General features: G+C 41.0%; 1 protein-coding gene across 6 annotated transcripts in view; it reads left to right on the forward strand.

Moving 5' to 3' along the window:
• Positions 1-24,598, forward strand: part of LOC122553773 (spectrin beta chain, non-erythrocytic 1-like) — a 269,990-nt gene that overhangs the window by 133,769 nt on the left and 111,623 nt on the right. For all 6 annotated transcript variants that reach the window (XM_043698081.1, XM_043698083.1, XM_043698082.1 and 3 more), the window contains 9 exons: positions 2,892-3,043; positions 6,134-6,307; positions 7,336-7,427; positions 7,601-7,681; positions 12,152-12,267; positions 13,221-13,333; positions 14,935-15,122; positions 19,795-19,912; positions 21,383-21,541. In XM_043698081.1, coding sequence (XP_043554016.1) covers positions 2,892-3,043; positions 6,134-6,307; positions 7,336-7,427; positions 7,601-7,681; positions 12,152-12,267; positions 13,221-13,333; positions 14,935-15,122; positions 19,795-19,912; positions 21,383-21,541 — 1,193 coding nt within the window. The remainder of the gene's footprint in view (positions 1-2,891; positions 3,044-6,133; positions 6,308-7,335; positions 7,428-7,600; positions 7,682-12,151; positions 12,268-13,220; positions 13,334-14,934; positions 15,123-19,794; positions 19,913-21,382; positions 21,542-24,598) is intronic.

A 24,598-nucleotide genomic window follows, 5' to 3' on the forward strand; every position in this document is an offset into this window, starting at 1 on the left:
GGGGGGGAGGGGAGTGGTCGGGGAGGGGGGTGGAGGGGATTGTGCCTCACTAACTCGTTTGGATTTTTTGAGGTGGTGACAAAGCTGATTGAAGGATAAGTGGTTGATGTTGTCCACATGGACAACAGTAAAGCGTTTTGTCCCAGTAAAAAAGGCAAAATCACATGGTATCAGGAGTAAGGTGGCAAGATAGATATAGAACTAGCTTAGCCATAGGAGGCTGAGGGTAGTGGTGGAAGGATGCTTTTCAGAATGGAGGGCTGAGAGCGTTCCACAGGGATCAATGCTAGGATCTCCGCTGTTTGTAATCTACAGCATGATTTCGAGGAAAATGTAGCTGGTCTAATTAGTAAGTTTGCCAACAACACAAAGATTGGTGGAGCTGCTGATAGTGAGGAAGATTGTCAGGGAATACAGTAGGATTTGATCAGTTGGAGGCAGGGGCAGAAAAATGGCAGATGAAGTTTAATGCGGACAAATATGAGGTGATATATTTAGCAAGTCAAGTACAAGTGGAAATTATACAGTGTATGACAGAATGCTTATGCGTATTGCTATGCAGAGAGATCTGGGTGTACAGCTCTCCAGATCACCAAAGGTGGCAGCGCAGCTAGATAAGGTAGTAAAAAAGGCTTATGTTATGCTTGCCTTCATTGGAAGCAGCATTGAGTATAATTATAGACAAGATATGCTGCAGCTTTATGAGAACTTTAGTTTGGCTACACTTGGAATATTGCGCACAGTTCTGATCACCACGCTACCAGAAGGATGTGGATGCTTTGGAGAGAGTACAGAAAAGGTTTACCAGAACGGTGGATTTTAACTATGCAGAAAGGCTGGGTACACTGGTTTCATTTTCACTGGAGTGCAGGAGTGTGAGGAGCAACTTGTTAGAAGTCTATAAGACTGTGAATGGCATGGATAGAGTGGAAGGTATGCATCTTTTTTCCCCAAGGTGATGGGTCGTTACTAGGGGACACAGATCAAAGTACGAGGGGAGAAGTTTAAAAGAGGTGTGAGAGGCACGTTTTTCACATAAATGATGATGAGTGTCTGGAACATGCTGCCAGAGGAGGTGGTGGAAGCAGACACAATAGCAGCATCCAAGAAGCACCTGGACAATACATGAATGGGAAGGGATATGGATCCTTTAAGTGAAGACAGTTTCAGTATGGAAGGCCTAAATGTGTAAGCACAGGCTTGGAGGGCTGAAGGGCCTGTTCTTGTACGGTTTTGTTCTCCTTATTCTCAAGCAAACAGTGCTTACAGTTAAGAAATACATCCAAACAGAATAAAGGTACATTTGCAATAACTAACTGTTTTACAGTTCATTTCACACTGTACTGCATTTCAGGCAGATTTTTAAAATGTATAACATCACAAGGAAGCTTTGTGTTGTGCAGTTGTGATGTCCCTACCTCTGATTCAGAGGGATGGATTGAAGTCTCATCTTCTCTCAAGATGTGCACATATTGATTAAAATATCTATATTGTCTTGTCTCACAATGGCAGTATCTCTATTTCTGGGCCTGAAAATCCAGATTTCAACAGTTCAAGTCCTGCCTGCCTGGAAGTATGCCATAGGTGCTGGCTGATTAAAAATAATTACAATGATATATGGATGAATTCATGTATTTGTTAGAAAGGCTAAACTTTATGTTCTTCTCAGTTTCACAAGAGAATGTCTTCTCTCTGCCTTGCCAAGTTGCAACTTCCAATTTTTCGACATTCAGTCCACTAGTCAAAGTCTCTTGTATTTGACTTGGGTCAATAAGTCACATCTCAGTGATTCCCTTGTTCTTTGTATATCCAAATGTCCTAACTGTTCTAAACCCACCCTTCGAACAAAAGAAACCCTGATTCTTACTAACATCCTGTTTCCACACAACAGGATCTTCTTTATGTCTCTCTTTTAGTTTGTATCTCCTAGAAGCTGCTGTCCCTCCACTGTGTCAAGGCATGAAAACTGTCACTTGTATTTCCAATAGGTTTTGGTTTGGGTTTCTTTCCCACAGCAGCCAAGAGCACATGGATCTGTCTCCAGGCAGAGATTTAATATAACTATCTTCTGCCCCATCTAGAGCTTTGTGTTTCAGGTTAAGTTAAAAGAGACAATTTAAGATACGGCCATCTTGTAAAGTCCCACATATATAACAAAATCAGTAGTGATATCATTGGTTTCCCAAACTATGCACCAGTTTGATGAAGAGGATTAACAGACAACTAGCTCTTTGACCTCATCTAGTGCCTTATTGAACATCTGAAAATAGTATTTTGTCTTTCCACATTGGGAAGCATTCATTCTTTAAGTGGTATGGCTGTAATCCTACCAGTCATCTCTCTCTCTCTCTCTCTCTCTAGTGAAAGAGCAGCCTTTCGACCTCTCGGACTATAGCAAGATTCATTTCATTTCATTGTGATCACAAATGCAGTGCGTGCAAAATCATTGACACAAATTAGCAGCAGCATTCTGTATTTTAAAAGAATGGCTTTATTGTACAGCCAGCGACTCCAAGTTTAGTCCATCAGTAAAATGTGTTTTATAACTTGAACTCCATGCATCATCCTCATTGTAAAATCACCACTCCTCTTTAGATGTTACCCACACACTCCATCACCAAAGTTAAGTTGCAGTTAGCAATAATTATGGTCAGTTTTACTAATTTGCTCCCATTTAGTTTCCTTCAACCATTCAGGAATGCAACCGAATGAGAATATAAACGGGATTTGAAATATTTCCAGACAGGGTCAACATGAGCGTGATTTGAATTTGAAGCACTTGTCACTGCTGTTACTGCTAAGCAACACAAGCCTGGACACCCATTGATGGTTTTAGGTATAAATGTGTTCAAGACAGATATTGATTGATTGCTTGATTCATTGTTTCACAGATGAACGTGAAGTGGTGCAGAAGAAGACCTTTACAAAATGGGTGAACTCCCACTTGGCACGCGTAACCTGCCGCATTACAGATCTGTACACTGACCTCCGAGATGGCCGTATGTTGATTAAACTGCTGGAAATTCTCTCAGGAGAGCACTTGGTATGTTGCACAATCTCTTGGAATTCATGGTTTGTAGTTTTCGCTGTCTTGTGCAGTGATGGTTGAGTTCAACATCAGAATAATTAAGGTCAGAATATTCAGCGAGCATTTATGACTTTTTCACTGCTTTCCTAATCTTTCTGAAAAATGAAAGCGTTTCGGCCAGCATTTGATGAAGAGTTTTCACATACTGTGTGTGTAGAAACTCCTTTACTCAGAGAATTGTTAGGATTTGAAAAGCACTGTCTGGGAGTGTGGTGGAGGCAGATTCCCGACAAAGTTTCAGAAGACAGCTGAATATATATTTGAAAGTAAAAGAGAAAATGCTGGAAAATCTCAGCAGGTCTGGCAGCAGGTCTGGGAGCTCGCTTTGACAAAGGGGCAGTTAGACTCGAAACATCAGCTCTTTTCTCTCCTTACAGATGTTGCCAGACCTGCTGAGATTTGCCAGCATTTTCTCTTTTGGTTTCAGATTCCAGCATCCGCAGTAATTTGCTTTTATATATTTGAAAGTGTTGAGTTTAGAGGGTTACACAGATAGGGCTGGTGAATGGAACTAGCTGGGTCGCTCTTTTGGGAGCTGGTACAGATATGATGGGTCGATTGGCCTCTTTCTGTCGTGTAGAATTTTAATTGGTTCTATTCTACTTACTGCTACATTGATATAAGGCTGCATTTGTGGCTAACGCCACTGTGAGGTGGAGCACTGTAACTGCACACACAAAATCAGTGTTCCTTTTAAATTTGTGTCCAGCAGCAACTTACTGTATAGTTATTGTATTATAAATGTTGAAAACATCATCAAGACCAAAGAAGTGCAAGTAGATCTGGGAGAAACCCTTGGGAGTAGTCTTCAAAGTATTGACTGTTTTGAATTTTGCACAGATCATTTTCACTTTGTTTTGATAGACCATCTGGACTTTACAGAATTTGCCTCACTCTGATCTCCATTCAGAGCTTGTCCATTTTGCCCTGCTATTTTTATTTGTGCTGAAATCAGACTGACCCCGGGACAAGCACACCAAACAACCCCACCGCCCTGTGGCCAACCACTTTAACGCCCTCTCCCACTCCGCCAAGGACATGCAAGTCCTGGGCCTCCTCCACCGCCAAATCCAAGCCACCTGACACCTGGAGGAAAACCTCCTCATCTTTGGCCATGGCACCCTCCAACCACACGGCATCACTGTTGATTTTGTCAGTTTCTTCATCTCCCCTCCCCTCGCCTTATCCCAGATCCTACCCTCCAATTTGGCATCGCCCTCTTGAACTGTCCTACTTGTCCATCTTCCTTCCCAACTATCCGCTCCACTCTCCTCTCCGACCTATTACTATCACCATCATCCCCCCACCTTCATTTACCTATTGCTTTCCAATCTCCCCGCCCCCAGCCCCACCTCTCTCCTATTTATATCTCCACTCCCTTACCCCCCCTACCCAATTTCCTGATGAAGGGCTTATGCCTGAAATGTCGACTCTCCTGCTTCTTGGATGCTGCCTGACCTGCTGTGCATTTCCAGCACCACACTTTTTGGCTCTACTTCATAGTCCATCGCCTTCTGTTTAACAGCCAATCTGTTAAATTGTTTTTGAGGGCACAATCATAATTCACATTTTTCTTTCTCTTAATGCCAATCAGTGTCCTCTAATGGAAAAACTTGGCTTGGATACTTGAGGGAGACTGTGAGTGTGTAGAGGTGCAACATTATAAATTTGGCAAGGATAGCCATGCAAAGTTCCTGCTGAGGTTTAATTACATTTTTCTTGCACTTTCCCGAAGCAGCTGGCCAAGCTGACAGCCTGACCGGCTAACATGTGGTAAAGCAAGCCTTAGGAGGGGTGGGGGTGAGCAGGATTACAGAATTGGAGAAAAGGGAGCTGACCATTTTCAGTACATTACAGATCACAGTTGTGAATGTTGTGTTAATTGTACTGCTAAGGTTAAGGATGAATGGTTGGAGGGGATCAAATGGTTAAGTAACTTGGGTACATAGTCCCCTCACTGCTGGGATCTAGTTAGGTAGGAGGCAGAGATAAATAAAGCTGCATTCTATGAATAAGCTTAGTGTCAAGAAAAGGATTTATGTCTGGTGTCATACTTCACCATCTGGCTTGAATCTGATTAACAGCAATCAATGGGGAAAGCCAAAGGCCTCTTCAATTGTGGGGAAAGCAATCCTGTTTCCTCCCAACCAACTCCCTTTCAAGACTAGGCTTCCTCAGGCTTGGAAACCCAACCAGCAACTGTCAAATTCAACTCCGGCTCCTTGTCGCAGTCTGACTGAAAAATGTTTGTGACTTTTCTGTACTAAGATCCCTGCATGCCTGAAACCCACCGTAATTAAAATTTTCACAAGCATACAGGTCGTTCTGCTATAACATGCATTTCGTTAATACAAATTTGCTAGAACACGATTGACGAATTGTGTCTATTGGTTACAATGCGATTCCGGCCCCATTAGTTTAAATGATACTGCTATCACACGATTTTCTTATAACATGGGATTGCATGTGAAAGGAATTACCACATTATAGCAGTATAGGCAGTGGCTTGAGAAGTGATAATCAGTTTTTAAAAATTTTTCACTACTTGGCCCTTTTCCCTCCATTGGAGCAAGGTGAGGGAGGTTAATATTGAGACCGTTTTATTCATCTGGGTATCTTGTATCAACCTTAAATATCCCCGTTCGGATACAGTGTGGATTGTTTTGGTGAATTATTCCTCCACTCCCACAGTTCACCTACAATCCCAACTTTTTAAGAACATCCAGTATGAATTTTTAAGTTTTCTCATACCAGTGATTGTTTGCAAAATGAGTTTGCCACTGTAGTGCTCAATTATTGTCAATTATGTGCTATTTAATGGACTTGCATCAAGATTAGGATTGAGAAGATTTGAGCATGGTTCATTAAGGCCCAGGAGGGAAAGTGGAAGCCTACTTTCTGGAGGTAAAAGAAACAGCATGTGTTATAAATGTATTAATTGCTTATGTTTTATTAACTGCCATTACTTGCATTGCATTCTGTGATTATTTTATTGTGCATTTTCCTTTTTAACTAAAGCCATTATGTTATTACCTTTGTAATTAGCCAAAGCCAACCAAAGGTCGGATGCGCATACATTGTTTGGAAAATGTGGACAAGGCTCTTCAGTTTCTGAAAGAACAGAAAGTGCACCTGGAAAATATGGGGTCACATGACATTGTTGATGGGAGCCACAGGCTTACACTTGGTCTCATCTGGACCATCATCCTTCGTTTCCAGGTTAGTAACAATACAGAGGATACACATAGGTGTAGAGTCAAGGTGTTAATAAGTGACCTGTAAACAACGGTGTAATACATCAAGTGATGTTGGGGAAGCTTGGAAAATAGTCTGGGCTTCACGCCAAGTCTAAGTGAAGTAGTGAATAGAATGTGAAGAAACATTTAATTTGAAAAAGACTCAAGAAATTTCTCTTGAATAACGTGGTGCACCCTGCCTGGCCAACATTATAGCAGCAGAACAGGTATCTGCGTTTGCACATAAGGGTTCCCAATTCTTCAGCATTTGCTGAGAGATGCTGTCAGTATTCCTGATTTATTTTCTGGGTTCTGGTTATTTGCAACTTGATTAAAAGCTTGCTGTAAGTCCAGGTACGGAGCAAGTCCAAGTGAGGTTCCCAGTTCAGAGTAATCACTTGGAATGCAAGGACAGAAATGGCACCTTTTAAAACTGGCAATAACTAGGAGCCTGTGCAGGATATTTGGTAATCCTGTCAGGGTGGATAACAACAGAATATAGAATTACCACTAGTTACAGTAAGATATCAGCACTTTCTTTTTCTCATGAGACCCATTATACTGTACGCTACCAGCAAGTTATAATGTCTACAAAAGGAATTTGAAAGCTGCCAGTGTTAGTACTGGGCTATGAGGGCAGTTGAGAGGAGTTACACATTAGTTGCTAAACCAATCAAAGTTCCTCCCATCTTTGGCTCCTGCTTTATATATTGTTCCTTCATCTGTGTCTTTCATTCATCCTATTCTCTGTTTCCCTCTCGTCCTGCCCGGTGCTCCCCCTTTCTCTCATTTATTCCCCAGTTTTCAACACTTAAGTCATTAACTCTTCAGACAACTTCAGCTGCAGCTTGTAGAGCTGCAGAAATTGTCTTGTTTATTCAGATTTCCTGAACTTGAAGCGTGGATTCGTGTTTAGCTTGTCCTTTTCTGTTGTTACCAGGGCTTTTTAGAAGATTTACTTCAAATGCCTACTTGGCCTACTAAAGTGCATCCACCAATCTGTTCTTTCAGATCCAGGATATCACCGTAGAGACACATGACAACCGTGAAACACGATCAGCAAAGGACGCCCTCCTACTTTGGTGCCAGATGAAAACAGCAGGGTCAGTTAGTCTAACCTTTCCGTTCTCTTTTTTGCCTAACCCTTTAACCAGTCAGTGTAAGCAACTGTTTGAAAAGACATGCTCTGATTTTTTTTTTGTTTGTCAGAACTGTAAAGCAGTTACTTTGAAAGTAAAAGTATTTTTGCTTAAGCATTCTTTTTCGAATTCCCTAGGTATCCCAATGTCAACATAAGAAACTTCACGTCAAGCTGGAAGGATGGAATGGCATTTAATGCCCTCATCCACAAACACAGGTAAAGTGAGGCAGAGGCCAAACTAGCAGGGTGGGGGAATCTGAGTGCAGTGGAGCACGCTAGGCACTGGCTTTAGAAACCGCTGCATGAAAATATTAGCAGAACTCAAGGCAGGCCAGTCACAGGGAAGCAGAAGAAGTGGGAGGGGCCACAGCAGAGGTATTGACCACAACTGGCAGTATTTAATAAAAGTGTTAGGGTTCTCAGCAGCTTATTGGAGAGCTAGGAAAAGACCCACATTGCTCTATTTAGGGAAGGCCTGCTGAATTAACAGGACAAGGATTATAAACATGGAGGGTTTGCTCACTAGTGGTTGTAGTCGGTCATTTAGAGACTGGAGCTCTATTGCATGGCAGTGCCATTCAGTGACTTAAAGCAGGCACTAGCTCCCCTTCCCAATACTGGTCTCTTGATCAGTTATTGAGTGCTTCTGAACAAAGGACCCCTCCTGGAAGCCTGCAAGCATCTGCTCTGACAGGATTTGCTTGTCTTGCTCGTGGCCTGGCAAGCCCTTTGCTTGGTAATGGGTGAAGACTAGTGGCCCATTTACTTTTCCTTTGAAGGCTTCAGGTAGCAGTTGTGTGGGCACAAACCTTCCTGGCATGGACCGAATTGTGGTGGTGTTGGTAAAGTAGTGGCGTAGTCAACCATCCCCCTCTTGGCTGATTAAGTGGCCACCTACCACAACATTCATCAAAAGGGGGAACATTAAACTCTGCCCAATTTTTCCAATATCCTCAGATTGTAAATTGTTTCAGGAGAAGGGGCATTTAGCCAATGTTAAGCATTGGTTACAGAACAGAGTAAAGAATAAACTTGTAGCATTTGGGAGTCCAGAATTCAAAACCAAATACCAGTGCTTCAAGATGTTTGGGAGAGTCAAGGACAACTTGCATAGATTCAAAAAGGACAAGTTCAAAGTAACAACATCGAACAGTGCTAAATGGATCAGATTCCAAACCAATCTAGTAACACGAGACTGGGCATCCATGAGGTGTGGTGAGCCATCAACAGCAACAGCATTATCCTCCAGCTCAATCTGCAACCTCATAGCTCAGCATATCCCCATCTCAATCATTATCATCAAGCCAGGGGGTCAGCCCTAATTCAGTGGAGAGTGCACTGGGGCATGCCAGGAGCAGCACCTGGCAAAGCTAAAAATAAGGTGTCAATGTGGTGAAGCTACCAAGCAGGATTACTTGCATGCCAAACAGTGTAAGCAGCAAGTGATCTAAGCTTTGCAGTCCCACTACATCCAGTCATGAGTAATGGTGGCAATCAACTGGAGGAGGAGGCTCCACAACTATCCCCATCCTCAATGATGGAACAGCCCACTAAATCTGTGCAAAAGGTAAGTCTGAAGTACTTGTAGCAATCTTCATCCAGAAATGACGAGTGGATGAACCATCTGGGCTTATCCTGTGGTCATCAGCATTACTGATATCAGTCTTCAGCTAGTCCGATTCACTCCAAGTGATACCAAAAAATTGTTGAAGACACTGGATACTGCAAAGGCTATGTCCCCTGACGATATTCCAGAACTTGCTGCTCCCCTAGCCAAGCTCTTCCAGCGCAGTCACAAAACTGGCATCTACCCATCAATGTGGAAAATTGCCCAGATATGTCTTGTACACAAAAAGCCGGACAAATCCAACTCGGCCAATTAGTGCCCCATCGGTTTCACCACAATCATCAAAGTGATGCAAGGTGTCATTAACAGAGCTATCAAGCAGTACAAGTTTAGCAATAACCTGCTCAGTGTCACCCAGTTGGATTCCACAAGAACCAATTAGCTACAGACTTCATTACAGCCTCATCTCACCTTTAGGGCATCTCTGCAGGAGTTCTTCATGGTGCTATCTTAGGCCCAACTATCGTCAGTTGCATCATAAATGACATTCCTTCCTACATAAGGTCAGAAGTGGGGATGTTCGCTGATGATTGCACAATGTTCAGCACCATTTGCGACTGCTCAGATACTAAAGCAGTCCGTATTCAAATGCAACAAGATCTGGACAATTTCCAGGCCTGGGCTGACAAATGATAAGTAGCATCCACACCACGTAAATACCAGACAATGACCATCTCCAATAAGAAACAATACAACCATGTCTCCTTGACATTCAGTGGTGTTATCCCTAACTGAATTATCCTTGTGGTTACCATTGACCGGAAGCTCTACTGGACTAGCCACATAAATACAGTGGCTACAAGAGCAGGTCAGATGCTAGGAATACTGCAGTGAGCAACTCATGTCCTGACTCCCCAGAGCCTATCTATCATCTACAAGGAATGATGGAATATCTATGATGGAATACTGCCCACTTGATTAGGCGAGTACAACTCTAACAACATTCAAGAAGCTTGACACCATCCAGGACCAAGCAGCCCACTTGATTGGCACTACATCTATAAGCATCCACTCCCTCTACCACTGATGCTCAGTAGCAGCAGTATGTTCTATCTACACTATGCACTGCAGAAATTCACCATTGATCCTTAGCACATTCCAAACCATGACCACTTCCATCTAGATGGACAAGGGCAGCAGATACATGGAAATACCCCCTTCTGCAAGTTCCACTCCAAGCCACTTACCATCCTGACTTGGAAATATATTGCCATTCCTTCACTGTCACTGGGTTGAAATTCTGGAATTCCCTTTCTAAGGGCATCATCAGTAAACCTGTATTACGTGGTCTGCAACAGTTCAGGAAGGGCAGCTAGAAATGGGCAATAAATGCTGGCCAGCTAGCAATGCCCATGCCTCATGAATGAATAAAAGAAGCACAGCACAGAAACAGGCCTTTCAGCACACCATGTCTGTGCCAACTGTGATGGTTCTAAACTAATCACATCTGCCTACACATGGTCTGTACCTCTCTATTCCCTGCCTGTCTAAATGCCTCATAAACTTTACTAATATATTTGCTTTTACCATGTCCTTTGATAGCATATTCCAGGCACTTCCCAACTTTTTCTCACATATCTCCCTTAACTTTTTCCCCTCGCACGTTAAACCTATGCTCTCTAGTATTTGACATTTCTACCCTGGGAAATAGACTCTGACTAGGCACCCTATCCATGCTTCTTATACTTTTACATACTTATATCAGATCAGCCCCCAGCTTCTGTCAACCTAGTGAAAAAGGTCCAAGATTATCCAAGTTCTCTTTGTAGTTAATATGCTCCAATCCAGGCACCATCCTGGTAAACCTCCTTTTCACCTTCTTCAAAGACTCCACATCCTTCCTATTACGTACAACCAGAAATTGAACACAATACTCCAAAAGTGGCCTAAATAAATTCTTATACAGCTGCAACCTGACTTGTCAAACCAAAAATCTTTTACAATAAAGATACTATGCTTGGATAAAGAAGGTGAAGTAAATGTGATGGTATTGGTATTGTGTTGCCATAGTTTTAGCGGACTTTAGGGCTAAAGAGAGAGAGAGAGAGAGAGAGAGATGACTGGTGTCGATTTAACCTGAGGGTCACTATACCTCAAGAGACGTTGAGAGGAGAGTCCTTAATGGTAACCTCAGCCAGTGCAGCAATTGAACCCAGACTGTCACACAGTAAACATAATATAATGAACATTAAAGTAATATGCATGAATTTTTCAGAGGATGTTCTGTAACAAATCTCATGGTAAACCTGTTGTAAATCTGCTGAAACAGACTAAATAGTTACCCCTGATCACCAAGTTGCAGAATTTAAAATACCTCTTTTAGTCATCTTTGCTCCAGAAGAGGTAAACCTAGTATCTCAAATCTCCTCATAAATAGTTTCTGCCTGGTGACTCCATCTTTTAACTCCCATATTGTTTTTTTTCTCTCCATATAATTGTTTAGCTGAGGTCTAGCCAGTGCCTGGTACATATTTATCATAATCTCTTTATTCATGTAACACTGTCTGTTTGTCAAACCAAAAGTACTATTGCTCTTTCTTTATATATCTTTATCTACTGGCCCTGAATAATTTTGTTTTGCTAAAGTGCCATTGGAAATGTGCTGCAAAGCTTGATGATCATGGCTGGGGTGAAGCATCTACTAATTTGTGAAATCCTTGTGCTGAATTTTTATTTATTTCTTTTGTGGACTAAACCAAACAGTTCCTATTTCACACTTGAATGTTTTCTAATTCTGCCTATTTTCATGTAGTTTTCGATCAGCCTGGGTACATAAATCCATTTACAATTGGGTACTTCTATTAATGACTATTTGTAATAGTGCACACGATTGTCATTTTATTTGAATGAGCTTTTTTGATAATACCTGGTAAAGAAGGCTGCCATTGAACATATTTCGGTTTGTAATGTTAGGTGAGAATACCTATTCTGGCAAAAAAAATCTGAATTCTAAAATTACGTTTTATTTTAACATATAGTTTGAGCATTCAGGACGCTATTCAACATGGAGAAGTGTATGGTGAATTAGACGTATTTAAAATATGCCTGTTTTTCTTCAGGCCTGATCTGGTTGATTTTAATAAATTGAAGCAGTCTAATGCCACGTACAACTTACAACAGGCCTTTAACATTGCCGAACAACAGCTAGGTGTAACCAAGTTGCTTGATCCTGAGGGTAAGTTACAGCAAGAAGTTTTTACATCTTCGGAGGGTTGGTGTAGACTTGTTGTGCTGAAGGGCGTGTTTCCATACTCTAAGGAATCTAATCTAATTACATATGTACATATGTAAAGTATTTAAAGTGTATTTAGTTATGTGTTTCTCTAAATAGAAGGATAATGATCCAGTCCAGTGTTCCCAACATTAAGTATACACAGAAAGGGAGTTCTGTGTAGCTGTCCAATTCTCTGACCCCCATTCTCTTTCATGCACCATCACAGATAAGAGTGAGTGAATGGCCTCCTTCTACATTTGTGTCATTCAAATTTTGTATTAGCTTTGAATTTGGATGACTGTAAAATTGACCAACGTTCCCACTGTGCGTCATTTACCATAATGTGTATACCCAACCATTTTGTCTGACACTCATGACAACGTTTGATTGTTAAAGATGGAACCTTATAGTCTTCAATCACATGATGATTTCCTTCTTTAGCTGAGAGGCAATTCTTACTAATTCGATCCCAAGTCTAAAGTATGAAATTAAACATTAATACTTATCTTGATGATGTTTATTTACAGAAAGCGGTGCTTTACATGTCTGCTTTCTAACTACCAACCCTGTGTCTCAGCAGTCTCTCTTTGTACATACTCTAGGTATTTTATTAAACCCTTCACTTATGAATGTTAATATGATTAACACATCAAAACAGATTCATAAGTTGTCATTCGGATTGACCTCCTTTTGCCACCAACCATTAAAACAAAAAGATTTATTTAATATATTTCATGCTGTAGTCTTTGTCTCTGAATATTGTTCAACCAGTTCAGATTAAATGTTTTTAAAAATGGCTTAGTGCAGATTGTGCCAGATGTGATGATCAAAGTGAATGTTTTCCTTTTCTGCATAAAGCATGATGCCTGATCAAGAAATAATTGGTGTTTATTCTCATGTACTCTATTTCACAGATGTTTATACGGAGAATCCAGATGAGAAGTCAATCATTACCTACGTGGTAGCATTTTACCATTACTTCTCTAAGATGAAAGCATTGGCAGTGGAGGGGAAAAGAATTGGAAAGGTTTGTGTGAAATAGAATTATTTGTAGAAATAATCATTAAATCCATTTACACTAATCAACGTCACTGCAAATGTGGGTGAGAAGATTGAACCCACCCTTGTGAGTTGCCATTTCTGCTTTAAAAGGGATAACCGAAATTATTTCATTTACATAGAGCATCTAGAGGGACTGGAATTGTACGATGTAAAGCAGAGTTTATGGAGAAATTTTGTGGAGGTGAACAAAATTATGAAGGTCATGTTTAGAGACCTGTTTCACTAGCAGATGAATTAGTAACCAGAGGGCATGGATTTAATATAATTGATTAAAAATCAGTGGAAAGATGAGTTTGTTTTTGAATTCTGGTGATCTGGAATGTACTGCCTTAAAATGGAATAGATTCAACAGGAACATTCGATAGAGAATCAGATATATATTTGTAAATGCAATATTTGCAGGGAAGTGGGGAAAGAGCAGAAGTGTGTGATCAGGGGAATAAATGTTTCAAACAGTTGACACATGCACAGTTGGCAAAATGAGCTCATGTGCTGTCATATTCCCGGAGTCATTTTATGTTAAGATAACACACAAGTTTTAAGATTAGTTGTAATAGATAATAATCAGTTTTTGTCCTCACAATTATGTGAATAATTGTAAATAAGTAAGATTTGTAAAGTTCTAAGCCTGAACTCAATCACAAACTCTGGTTGTGTTCACTAGAATTTGAAAGGCTAAGGGTGATTTAATCAAAGCTTTCAAGATATTAAGGGAAACAGAGTGATGGAGGTGATTGTTCTTATTTGTGCTGATTGAGGAATATGGAATATTGCACGTAGTCTAAAAATTAGAGCTATACCTATTGAGAGGGAAATGTGAAAACTTTTCCATATAGCAGCATGGTAGAAGTTTATAACACTCTTCTGCAAACAGTAATTGATGCTAGATCAATTGTTAACTTTAAATCTTAAATTGGTAGGTTTTGGTTATCCAAAGATACTAAAGGATTTAGACAAAGATAAGTATGTGGAGTTCGATCATAGATCAGCAACGATCTCATCCAAGGGCAGAATTAGCTTGGAGGACTAAATGGCCTAGTCAATGTTTAACAACTGCACTCCAAATCCCTCTGTTCCACCAAGTAATTACTCCTGTAAGGTGAAAGCAACAGCCGTGGAGGGGGAAAAGATTGGAAAGGTTCAAATCATTTGAAAGAATACGTATCGTTGCAATACTGTGGAAATTTTGAAATTGTTATTTTCTTCTCCAAACCACCTCCATTCCCCCCCAAAATTTGAACAATACCAGTGAAGCTTATATATAGTTGACACAGCCTCTTTCACTTCTGGTTAACCCAGGGTTATTAGGACAATGCAACCAACTTATTGTCGGCTCAAGGCTTGTGAAGTCTGTAATTTATTTTTCTGTGTACTGTTGCTCACTTTTATTTACCTTGTATCTCAATCGTGGAAAATTTGTCATTTTCCATGATTAAGAAAGTGTAGGACAAATCAGCATCCAACAGTCAGCAATATCTTTGTCTATCTGATTAAATTGGAAGAATTCCAGTCTTTCAATGTTATGAGAGCTCAACATGTCCTACAGTGTGCTATATATTTGTGCAGGTGTTGGACAATGCAATTGAAACGCAGAAAATGATCGACAAATATGAACAACTAGCATCTGACTTGCTAATCTGGATTGAGCAAACCATCATTGTCCTCAACAGTCGGAAGTTTGCCAACTCATTGGCTGGAGTGCAACAACAGCTACAGGCCTTCAACACTTACCGCACAGTAGAAAAACCTTCCAAGTAAGTTGCAGAAGCAGAGCTGCTGTGTGCTTCAGCATCTGCTTACAGCATTTTAAATGTTTTCTGTTGCACAACTACCTTTGATGTTTATAGTCCAGTGGAATTACTCAATGCTTATTAATTGCACATTCTCCCCGTGTCCTCTGGGTGCTCCGGTTTCCCCCCACAATCCAAAGATGCGCAGGTTAGGTGAAATGACCAGGCTAAATTGCCCATAGTGTTAGGTGCATTAGTCAGGGATAAATATAGGGTAGGGGAATGGGTCTGGGTGGGTTACTCCTCGGAGGGTCCTGGTGGACTTGTTGGGCCAAAGGACCTGTTTCCACACTGGAGGGAATCTGATCTAATTGCACCAAGGCCATTGGTGATAACAGATGAAGCAGATTGGAATAGAAGTCTCTCCATTAAAATTGTACAAAAGTGTTATCAGGATGATACTGTTGGTCTTCAGAAGGCCATTTTGGACCAGTTAGATTTCCACTAGTGCATGGTACATAGGTAAAAGATGCTCTTTTGGAAACCTCTGCAAAAATAATCTGCTTTCAAAAGCAGAAAGCGCCTGTCACATCAACATTATTTAGAGGGATCATCAGTTACTTTTTCAGTTTGGCTGTTGCCACAATTCTACAAGTTTGTGTTGCTTCTACAGTGGTTTCAAGTTTTCAAAAGCTGACAGAGTGCTGTGTGTGGTTTGGTGTGGTGAGCATTCAGGGTCTTTTGTCTTTCCAGCAGAGCTAAGATGCAAGAATGAAGTAAAGGTGTGAATTTTGAGTGAGTGGTGATTATGCCCGCTTGGCACACTAGCCTCACTCCTGAAGAAGGGCTTATGCCCAAAACATTGATTCTCCTGCTTCCTGGCCTGCTGTGTTTTTCCAGCACCACATTTTTCAACTATGGTTCAGAGTGTGAGGCTAATAGCACAGCCGTTTCAAAGATATAATCATTGACCTTGACTACTCATGAGATCATGAGGGCAGCACGGTGGCTCAGTAGTTAGCACTGCTGCCTCACAGCAACAGGATACCAGGTTCGATTCCAGCCTTGGGCGATTGTCTGTGTGGAGTTTGAACATTCTCCCCGTGTCTGTGTGGGTTTCCTCCGGGTGCTCCGGTTTCGTCCCAAGATGTGCAAGTCAAATGAATTGGCCATTCTAAATTGCCCATAGTATTAGGTGCATTAGTCAGAGGGGAAACAGGTCTGGGTGGGTTACTCTTCGGAGGGTCGGTGTGGACTGGTTGGGCCTCAGGGCCTGTTTCCACACTGAAGGGAATCTAATCTAATTACAACATGTCACCCAGCCCTCTGGGCTTGACCGCTGGCACTGAACTCCGGTGCCTTCTGAGTGTGTGGCCTCCATATGAACATAAGACAGCTCCCTTTCTTTCACTCTCCTTTGCCAAGGTCTCTAGTTCGACCCAAATATCTTGGAACCTGCGCAGTGCTATTATTCACTATTTCCCAGGACAGATTCATTTCCAGACTGCTGCCAATATCTGCAGTAGCCACAATGCATCTCCCCTTTAAGCAGTGCAGGCTGGCTTTAACTGGTGCCAGCCACCCGTGGTTCCTTTCTGTGTAGGCATCCAGCCAATTAACAGCACGTGGCTATTTAGTGAAATCATTGAAGTGATCAGGCAGACTGAAGTCTGCGTTGCAATTAGTGGCCGTGAATTCATTGTGATTCTCGACCAATTGCAACCAGATTTGGCCTTCATTACATTCTTTTGTATAGAACATGAAAAATGTCTTTTTGCCTTTAAATAAATTTACCAGATCCATATGTAAATCAAGATATGATTAGGCTTTGTTACTAAGGAGGGCAAATGTCTGAAGGAAGCATAAGAGTCAGAATGTGTTGTAAAAATTGTGCAGTTCTTGTAACCCCATCTGGTCAATTCATTTCCGTAGTGAAAGGCAAGGGTCTGTATCCATGCTGTATATCTCTATGACTCTATGACTCTAAATCTAATTGATATAAGACTCCATCTCTCACTATGTCATGGACTCAATGGAACATAGACAATAAGAAGCAAGGGGCAGGTCTTTCGGCCCCTCAAACCTGCCCTTGCATTCGACCAGAATGGGGTTGATCTTCCAGCTGAGCATCATCACCCTGCACTGTCCCTTATCCCTTTGAAAATATTTTATCTAGAAATCCCTGGGTCTCTGTCTTGAACATACTCAATGAGTGGAGATTTTCAAAGGTTCTTGGCTATCTGAGTGAAGAAATTCCTCCTCATCTCTGTCTAAAACTTAGAAACTTATGCTGTCAAGGTAACCATGGATAAAATGTGGCCTGGTGAATGGGCGGCTCAGTGGTTAGCACTGCTACCTCATGGAGTTAGTATCTCGGTTTGATTCCAGCCTGGGGTGACTCTGTAGGGTCTGCACGTTCTCCTCGTGTCTGCGTAGGATTTCAGTCGGGTGCTCCAGTTTCCTCCCATGGTTGGGGCTTAGGAGGTTGAGAGGTGACATTATGGAAGTTTATAAAATCATAAGGAGCATAAGTGAGGTGAATAGCTAAGGCTTTTTCCCTAAGGTGGGGGAGTTCAAAACTAGGGGGCATAACTTTAAGGTGAGAGGAGAAAGATTTATAAAGGACATGAGTGGTTTTTTACACGTGTGGAATGAACTGCCAGAGGAAGAAGCGGTGGATTTGTGTACAGTTGCAATGTTTAAAGTACATTTGGATAAGTACATGAATGTGAAAGGTTTGGAGGTATGTGGGCCAAATGCAAGCAGCTGGGATGAGTTTAGTTTGGCAACATGACATGATCTAGTTGGAGCAAAGTGTCTGTTTCCATGCTGTATGATTTTCCTTCTCTAAAGATGTGGGGATCAGGTGGATTAACCATAGTAAATTGTGTGTATTGTCCAAGAGTGTGCAGGCTAGGTAGATTAGCCATTGTAAATGCAGGGTTATGATCGGGTGCTCCAGTTTCTTCCCATGGTTGGGGCTGAGGAGGTTGAGAGGTGACATTATGGAAATTTATAAAATCATAAGGAGCATAAGTGAGGTGAATAGCTAAGGCTTTTTCCCTTAGGTGGGGGAGTTCAAAACTAGGGGGTATAACTTTAAGGTGAGAGAAGAAAGATTTATAAAGGACATGAGGGGCACCTTTTACCCACAGTGAGTGGTTTTTTACACGTGTGGAATGAACTGCCAGAGGAAGAAGCAGTGGATATGTGTACAGTTACAATGTTTAAAGCACATTTGGATAAGTACATGAATGTGAAAGGTTTGGAGGTATGTGGGCCAAATGAAAGCAGCTGGGATGAGTTTAGTTTGGCAACATGACATGATCTAGTTGGAGCAAAGTGCCTGTTTCCATGCTGTATGATTTTCCTTCTCTAAAGATGTGGGGATCAGGTGGATTAACCATAGTAAATTGTGTGTATTGTCCAAGAGTGTGCAGGCCAGGTAGATTAGCCATTGTAAATGCAGGGTTATGGGGATAGAATGGGGGGTTGAGTTGGGTCTGGGTGGGATGCTCTTTGGAGGGTCGGTGCAGACCTGGTGGGCTGAATGGCCTCTTTCTGCTCTCTAGGGATTCTATGATTCTAAATGCTGTGTTGCTAGTGTCTCCACAATCCAAGAGCAAAATATTGTAATATCAGCTGAATGGTTAATTTCAGGCCACTAGCTCTACTCTTTTGCTTGGCATAATAAATACATGTTTTATTCCTGTTGATTTGGAAATTGTTAATGCCAACTTAATGTAGCTGACAATGGAATTGTGAAGAACTTTTATAATGGAGGGGACCCTGTCTCCACCCTCCCTCCCCCAAGCAGAAATTGAATCATGCTGATTGATACGTTGTTGATGCCTCTGCCTTTCAACACCCATCCTTGTCCGGTCCAACTGCATTCACCTCACTCATACTCTGCTGGCAACAACAGCTGTCATTGTGATAGCTGGCCAATTGTTTTGCCTGCCACTGCGTAGTTTCCTACACGTACTGATTTGGGACTTCCAGCCAGAAATCAAATCTTTCAGAGTTCGAGAGACAGGCAAAAAATCTTCCCCAACACTGTCCCCTTCAGTTGGCACAGGTGATTACATCCAACATTTTGCACTTGCCTCTGGCATCCTCCCTGTCCTTCTGTGTGGTGCCAAGTCGCCATTGTGCAGACGACTTGAAAATCAGCCAAGAGCCTCCCGGTCAGTGCAGTGCTGTGTAATCAGCTTCTGTCTATGACCAGGTAAAGGTTATGAACCAGTTAAATGTCAAACTATGTTTGTTTCGCATTCCAGCACGACTGGATAAACCAACGCAGCAGAAGCCCTTTCAAATGGCTTATACACTTGTAATCAGCATTTTGTTTCTCTGTGCAATGCTGAAGGTGGAGTGCATTCTGTAGAAGACCCAAGATTTAAGGCGTACAAATAACCACATAAAGCTTGAACTGCTTGATCACTTTGGTGCCTAAAATAGACTTTAACAATAACAAAACTTAAGCAGCAGAACTGCACGGCATTGCTTTGGCATCTTTGCTGAAAGGACGAATGAAATATTTTCTCAAATTGTCATGGCAGTCTTCTCTGCATGAACACTAAGGTCTAATTTCCAGTGCACAGTTTCAGAGCTGTTGTAGCGTTTCTTTTTGGTTTTAATGTATTCTTTCTTTTGAATTGTATCAAAAATGACAAAAGCTGCCATCCTTCAACAGGTTCCAGGAGAAGGGTAATCTCGAGGTGCTACTGTTCTCTATCCAGAGCAGGATGAGGGCAAACAATCAGAAAGTGTATACACCGCATGAGGGGAAGCTCATCTCCGATATTAACAGGGTAAGAGCTTCCTGCATTCACCATTTTCACCAGTCTGTTTGAGAATGCAGAACAACCCAAACGTCTTTAAACTTTTTAATTGTGATTGAATTTAACCCTCGGATAAGGGAGATTTACAGAGGCATTCTAATAGAGCAGCTGGTGATTGGAATTCAATTAAACAAGTATACTGGGGAGAGTTTGTAGGTATAAAGGGTACATCAGAGTTCTATTTGTCATTTGCAAATAAATTAATCAGATCAACTGTCCCATGCAAACATTCAGTTTTAAGTTCCATATGTAGGTAAACACATTTTGATTGTTATTTTACTTGTGTTAAAAAGTTCCCTTTTTCAAAATGATACTTCTGTAGGTATGTTGTGCAGAGGGAACTCACTTGTATTTTCATTCTGAAAATGTTCATTTCAATAGTAGACTTTGTATATTTTCACCCATTTTGCTTGCTTCCTCCTGTTGAACAGAGTTTGCATTTCTGATATTCCTTGCAGATGTCTCTAAGTGCGTTGTATGAAGTAAAACACTGTCAAACACTGTCCCCTGTGCTTGCAGCAGAAGTGGTTATAGATGCTTCATATCATTCTGACAGAGCCCACATTATTTTTATTTGCTCTCAGGATGCATTGTCATTAGCAGGGCCAGCATTTATTGTCCATCCCTAATTATCCTTTATTGATCTTTTCACCACAACAAGGTGAATTGTATTTCATCAGTAAGTTTTCCGAACAACTTTGCAGGGCAATGCAGGCTTGTGCAGATCCACACTGGATAGTGGTTAACAGTGGGATCTTAGCTCCCTGTTTAAAACCCCTCTCCCCAACCTGCAGACACTGAAAGCCCACGTTTCTTTCCTGATAGAAATCCTGAAATCGGTCGAGGTAGAGGGTCAGACATGAGTGTGCTCTCCTAGCGTATTAGAAATGATGAGCCCTTCCTTTATGATTGTGATCACATTGAAAACTGAGTGCGATGAAAATGAGCATTCAATCACAATTCTAAAACTTTTTTGGATTGTTTGGATGAAAGAATCTTTTGGAGCCCTTCTCCCTCAATGTTACTTGGGTACATTGTGAACTTTGTGTCATTTATTCCACGTTCTCATAGTCTCATGTATTGCCTTCAGCAATGGGAAGTCAATTAAATAACCCGGTTGTAAATGCCATTCAGGAGCAGCTCACAAAAATACTTGGTCATGTCGGCATAGCTGAGAAAATTAATCTAAGGACATGGGATTGAACCAGCAGTTCACTCAGTGTCCTGGCTCCAAGGATTCCATGACACTCTAATATCACACCAACAGTTTCTTTTCTGTGAAACCAATGAATGAGGGCAAGGACATTCACATGGAACAAGCAATTTCAGTTCACTGAATTAAACCAGTTTCACATCAGCCAAGCAAAAATGTTTTTATTAAGTGATAGCTTCTCTAACATCTCATCATTTGTGACCTTTGTATCTGGTGAATACGCTTAGGGCTGGGAACGGCTGGAGAAAGCAGAGCACGAACGTGAGTTGGCCCTGAGAAATGAACTTATCAGACAAGAGAAACTGGAGCAGCTGGCTCGCCGTTTTGACCGCAAGGCACTTATGAGAGAGACGTGGCTATGTGAGAATCAGCGGCTTGTTTCGCAGGTAACAAACCATTTCGTTTAATCACAGAAAATGAGCAACAGATATACAGTGAGCCAATGGGTAAGGCAGTATTATTAGGAAGATACTGAAAGACCTTATCAATTTGCAGATTGCTCTAAGCACAGACCCCATTTATCAATGACGATTTTACAGTCTGTTCCCAGTCTAAATTTGGTACAATGTCTGGGAGTTAATGAGAAATGTAATTGCGCAGAATTATACATGTAACCATGCTTTATAGTTCCTTATTCTCACAAATTTCAAATCTGTAATTCCCCTTGGGACAGAAACCATATTGTAGTGAGCAAACAATGTGCCAGCGTACTAGTATGAATGCTGTTTACATGAAGGTGAAACTCAAATGGCTACTCGTTCTAATTTCCTTTCCATCTTCGTGTGAATGCAGTTAAACTCCAAATGGCATTGCATGTGATTTTAGAATGGATTTATACCATTAATTGCCTATTTTCCAGTTGTACAGCTGAATATATGAGAAATCAGCATGCTGTGCCATCCATAATTAATCAGTTTTATTTTTGACACAGAAATGATACTCAGCTTTAATGGCTGATGTAAAAACATAGAAGTCTAGGTCGATATGCAGCATATTCAGAAACTTACACTTGCACCATTGTAAACATGTGATGTGTGTAAAATATGTATAATGTGATACATGATTTTTGAAATAGTATTTTGTTGCCTATGGAGTAGACATGTTGTCATACTTAGTGTAGATAATTGTATGAAATCCTTTCTGGTTTATTATCAAGTGTAGTTGATAATATTTTCAAAGGGTAATTTGGAACTTTATTATTTTCAGGAACTATATTGTTAATGTCTACTATTTGTTTTGTAATCACTTCCCAGAACCAACTCACCTTGCTTCCTCTTGTTATGCATCCTTAACTACTGAAATGACACATACAATGGTGAACATGCCACTTTGAAAATGGGATAAGTTTATGTATGCACCAAAATGTGCAGCTCTGCGCTGCGTAACCTGTCATCATAAAACCAAAGGGGAGTGTAGCAGGAATCCATGGTAGTTTTATCACCAGACATTATGTTTAAGCTGTGACATTCTTATAAATGCTCACTTGAAGATCTTACCTGTGTTCTGGTGACTCATTCGCTCAGCTAACTGGGTAGCTAGAATGTGCTTCTGAATAGGCTCAACAACACAAGTTTAATTCCCATTCAACTGGAGACCTGCCTCCATGCCCTGCCCCCAAGACTGAAAGGCACTGGCCAATGACCTGACAAAAGTTATCAGGAAAATGGCTCAGAATGAAGCATGAGCAGAGAATGAGCCAAGACTTTCCTTTGGGCAGACTACACATATGTTCTGTCCCTACCCATCTGACTATACCTCAAAGATGGCAAGAAACATTTTTGCAGTGTTACACAGTGAAACTGCTTGGAATAGTTATCAGTGGTGCTCAGTATTATCTTAAAGTTATTAATTTTGTAGCATTGGCATAGATATAAGTGAATGTTTTCAATATTGAAGTTTATTTTCAAAGATGTATTCAACATAATGTCACAATCTTATGTCTTTGACTCTTTGCCATCGCCCAGAGATTTTTTTCACAAAAAAATATTATTTTGTAGCAGCAATTCAGGATGGTGAAGGCAAAGTATTAATAAAGTTCTTTGTCAGTTTTACTTGAGTAGTGTACTGCATTGAATCAGTAGATAGTTTATTAGAATCCATGAATTTGGCTGGCCCCTCAGATATACATTCCTTGTTTAAGTTGAATGTTGTAACTAAAGGACTGGATCTTGCTGGATGACAGCCTCTTGTAGAGTTTTAGCTCGACTGTTTCCTGTAGCCTTTAGCACAAAATATTTTTCCAGCACATCTTGTTGGAATGCAAGTTGATAGCAACACCATCCAGGGCCTTAGTGAACATTGGAATTGGCATACCTCTGTAACCAGTGCAGCTTATGAATTGAGAATTATAGAATCCCTACAATGTGGAAGCAGGCCATTCAGCGCAGACCCAACCCCCCCACCCTATAACTCTACATTTCCCATGGCTAATTCACCAAACCTATACATTCCTAGACACTATGTGCCAGTCTACCTAATCTGCACATGCTTGGACTGTGGGAAGAAACCAGAGCACCCAGAGAAAACCCACACAGAAAATGTGCAAACTCCATACAGAATGTTGCCTGAGGCTGGAAACGAACTTGGTGCTGTGAGGCAGCAGTGGTAACCACTGAGCCACCATGCCACCCCAGTGAGAAAGGAATAGAGGAATGCCTGAGAAGGTGGATGAATTACAGTAAAATCAGCTAAAAAATAAAGGGAAGGAAAGAAATATTTAGATTAAGGGAGTGAAAAAAGGTAAAGAAAATTGAAGAAACAAAATTAAAAATATAATTTGATGTATTTAAAATCTCTAGTAACAATTGACAGCATGCAGGAATGACATTGAGCATTTTAAATTGTCCCCTTTCAAAGCTGGAATAGTTGCATTAGCAGTTATCATGTTGATGAGGTGATTTGTTACATTTCAGGGTTGCTGTTCTGTTAGGAGTTTAAGGGGTAATGTGAAAGTTCATCAAGATTTAGCAATAACAGTGAGGTTGAGGGCAAGGTGCTATTGGTCACGAGAAAGTAGCAGAGTGGTGTAAATCTGCTGGAAAGTTTTGGAGATTTGTGATTCAGCTGTTGTATCTCAATCTGGTGAATTTGGTCAATTTGCACATTAATAATAATGCATTGTTAAATCATAATTATTTTACCAGCAAGATCCAGACTATTGTACTTCCAAAGCACATAAACATCATTGCAAGATAGGAATTATTTCAGGTTCCAAATACCACTGCACACATTCTAATGCAACTATCTACTGGTGGTTATGTTGTCTGAATAAACAGTCTGTATCTGGATCTTGGGATTCAGAGCTGATGATGACATTTGAATGTTAAATTGCATTGGTCAGCTCGCTTTCACCTTCCTGCCACAGAATCTGTTCAATCAGACACTATAGCCAAAATAAAAGTGCTTGGTGTTTATTTTTGCTGCATTGCATTGGATGAAGTGCT

This window comes from Chiloscyllium plagiosum, chromosome 10, assembly GCF_004010195.1.
Source record: "Chiloscyllium plagiosum isolate BGI_BamShark_2017 chromosome 10, ASM401019v2, whole genome shotgun sequence".
In the NCBI taxonomy this organism is placed as follows: Eukaryota; Metazoa; Chordata; class Chondrichthyes; order Orectolobiformes; family Hemiscylliidae; genus Chiloscyllium; species Chiloscyllium plagiosum.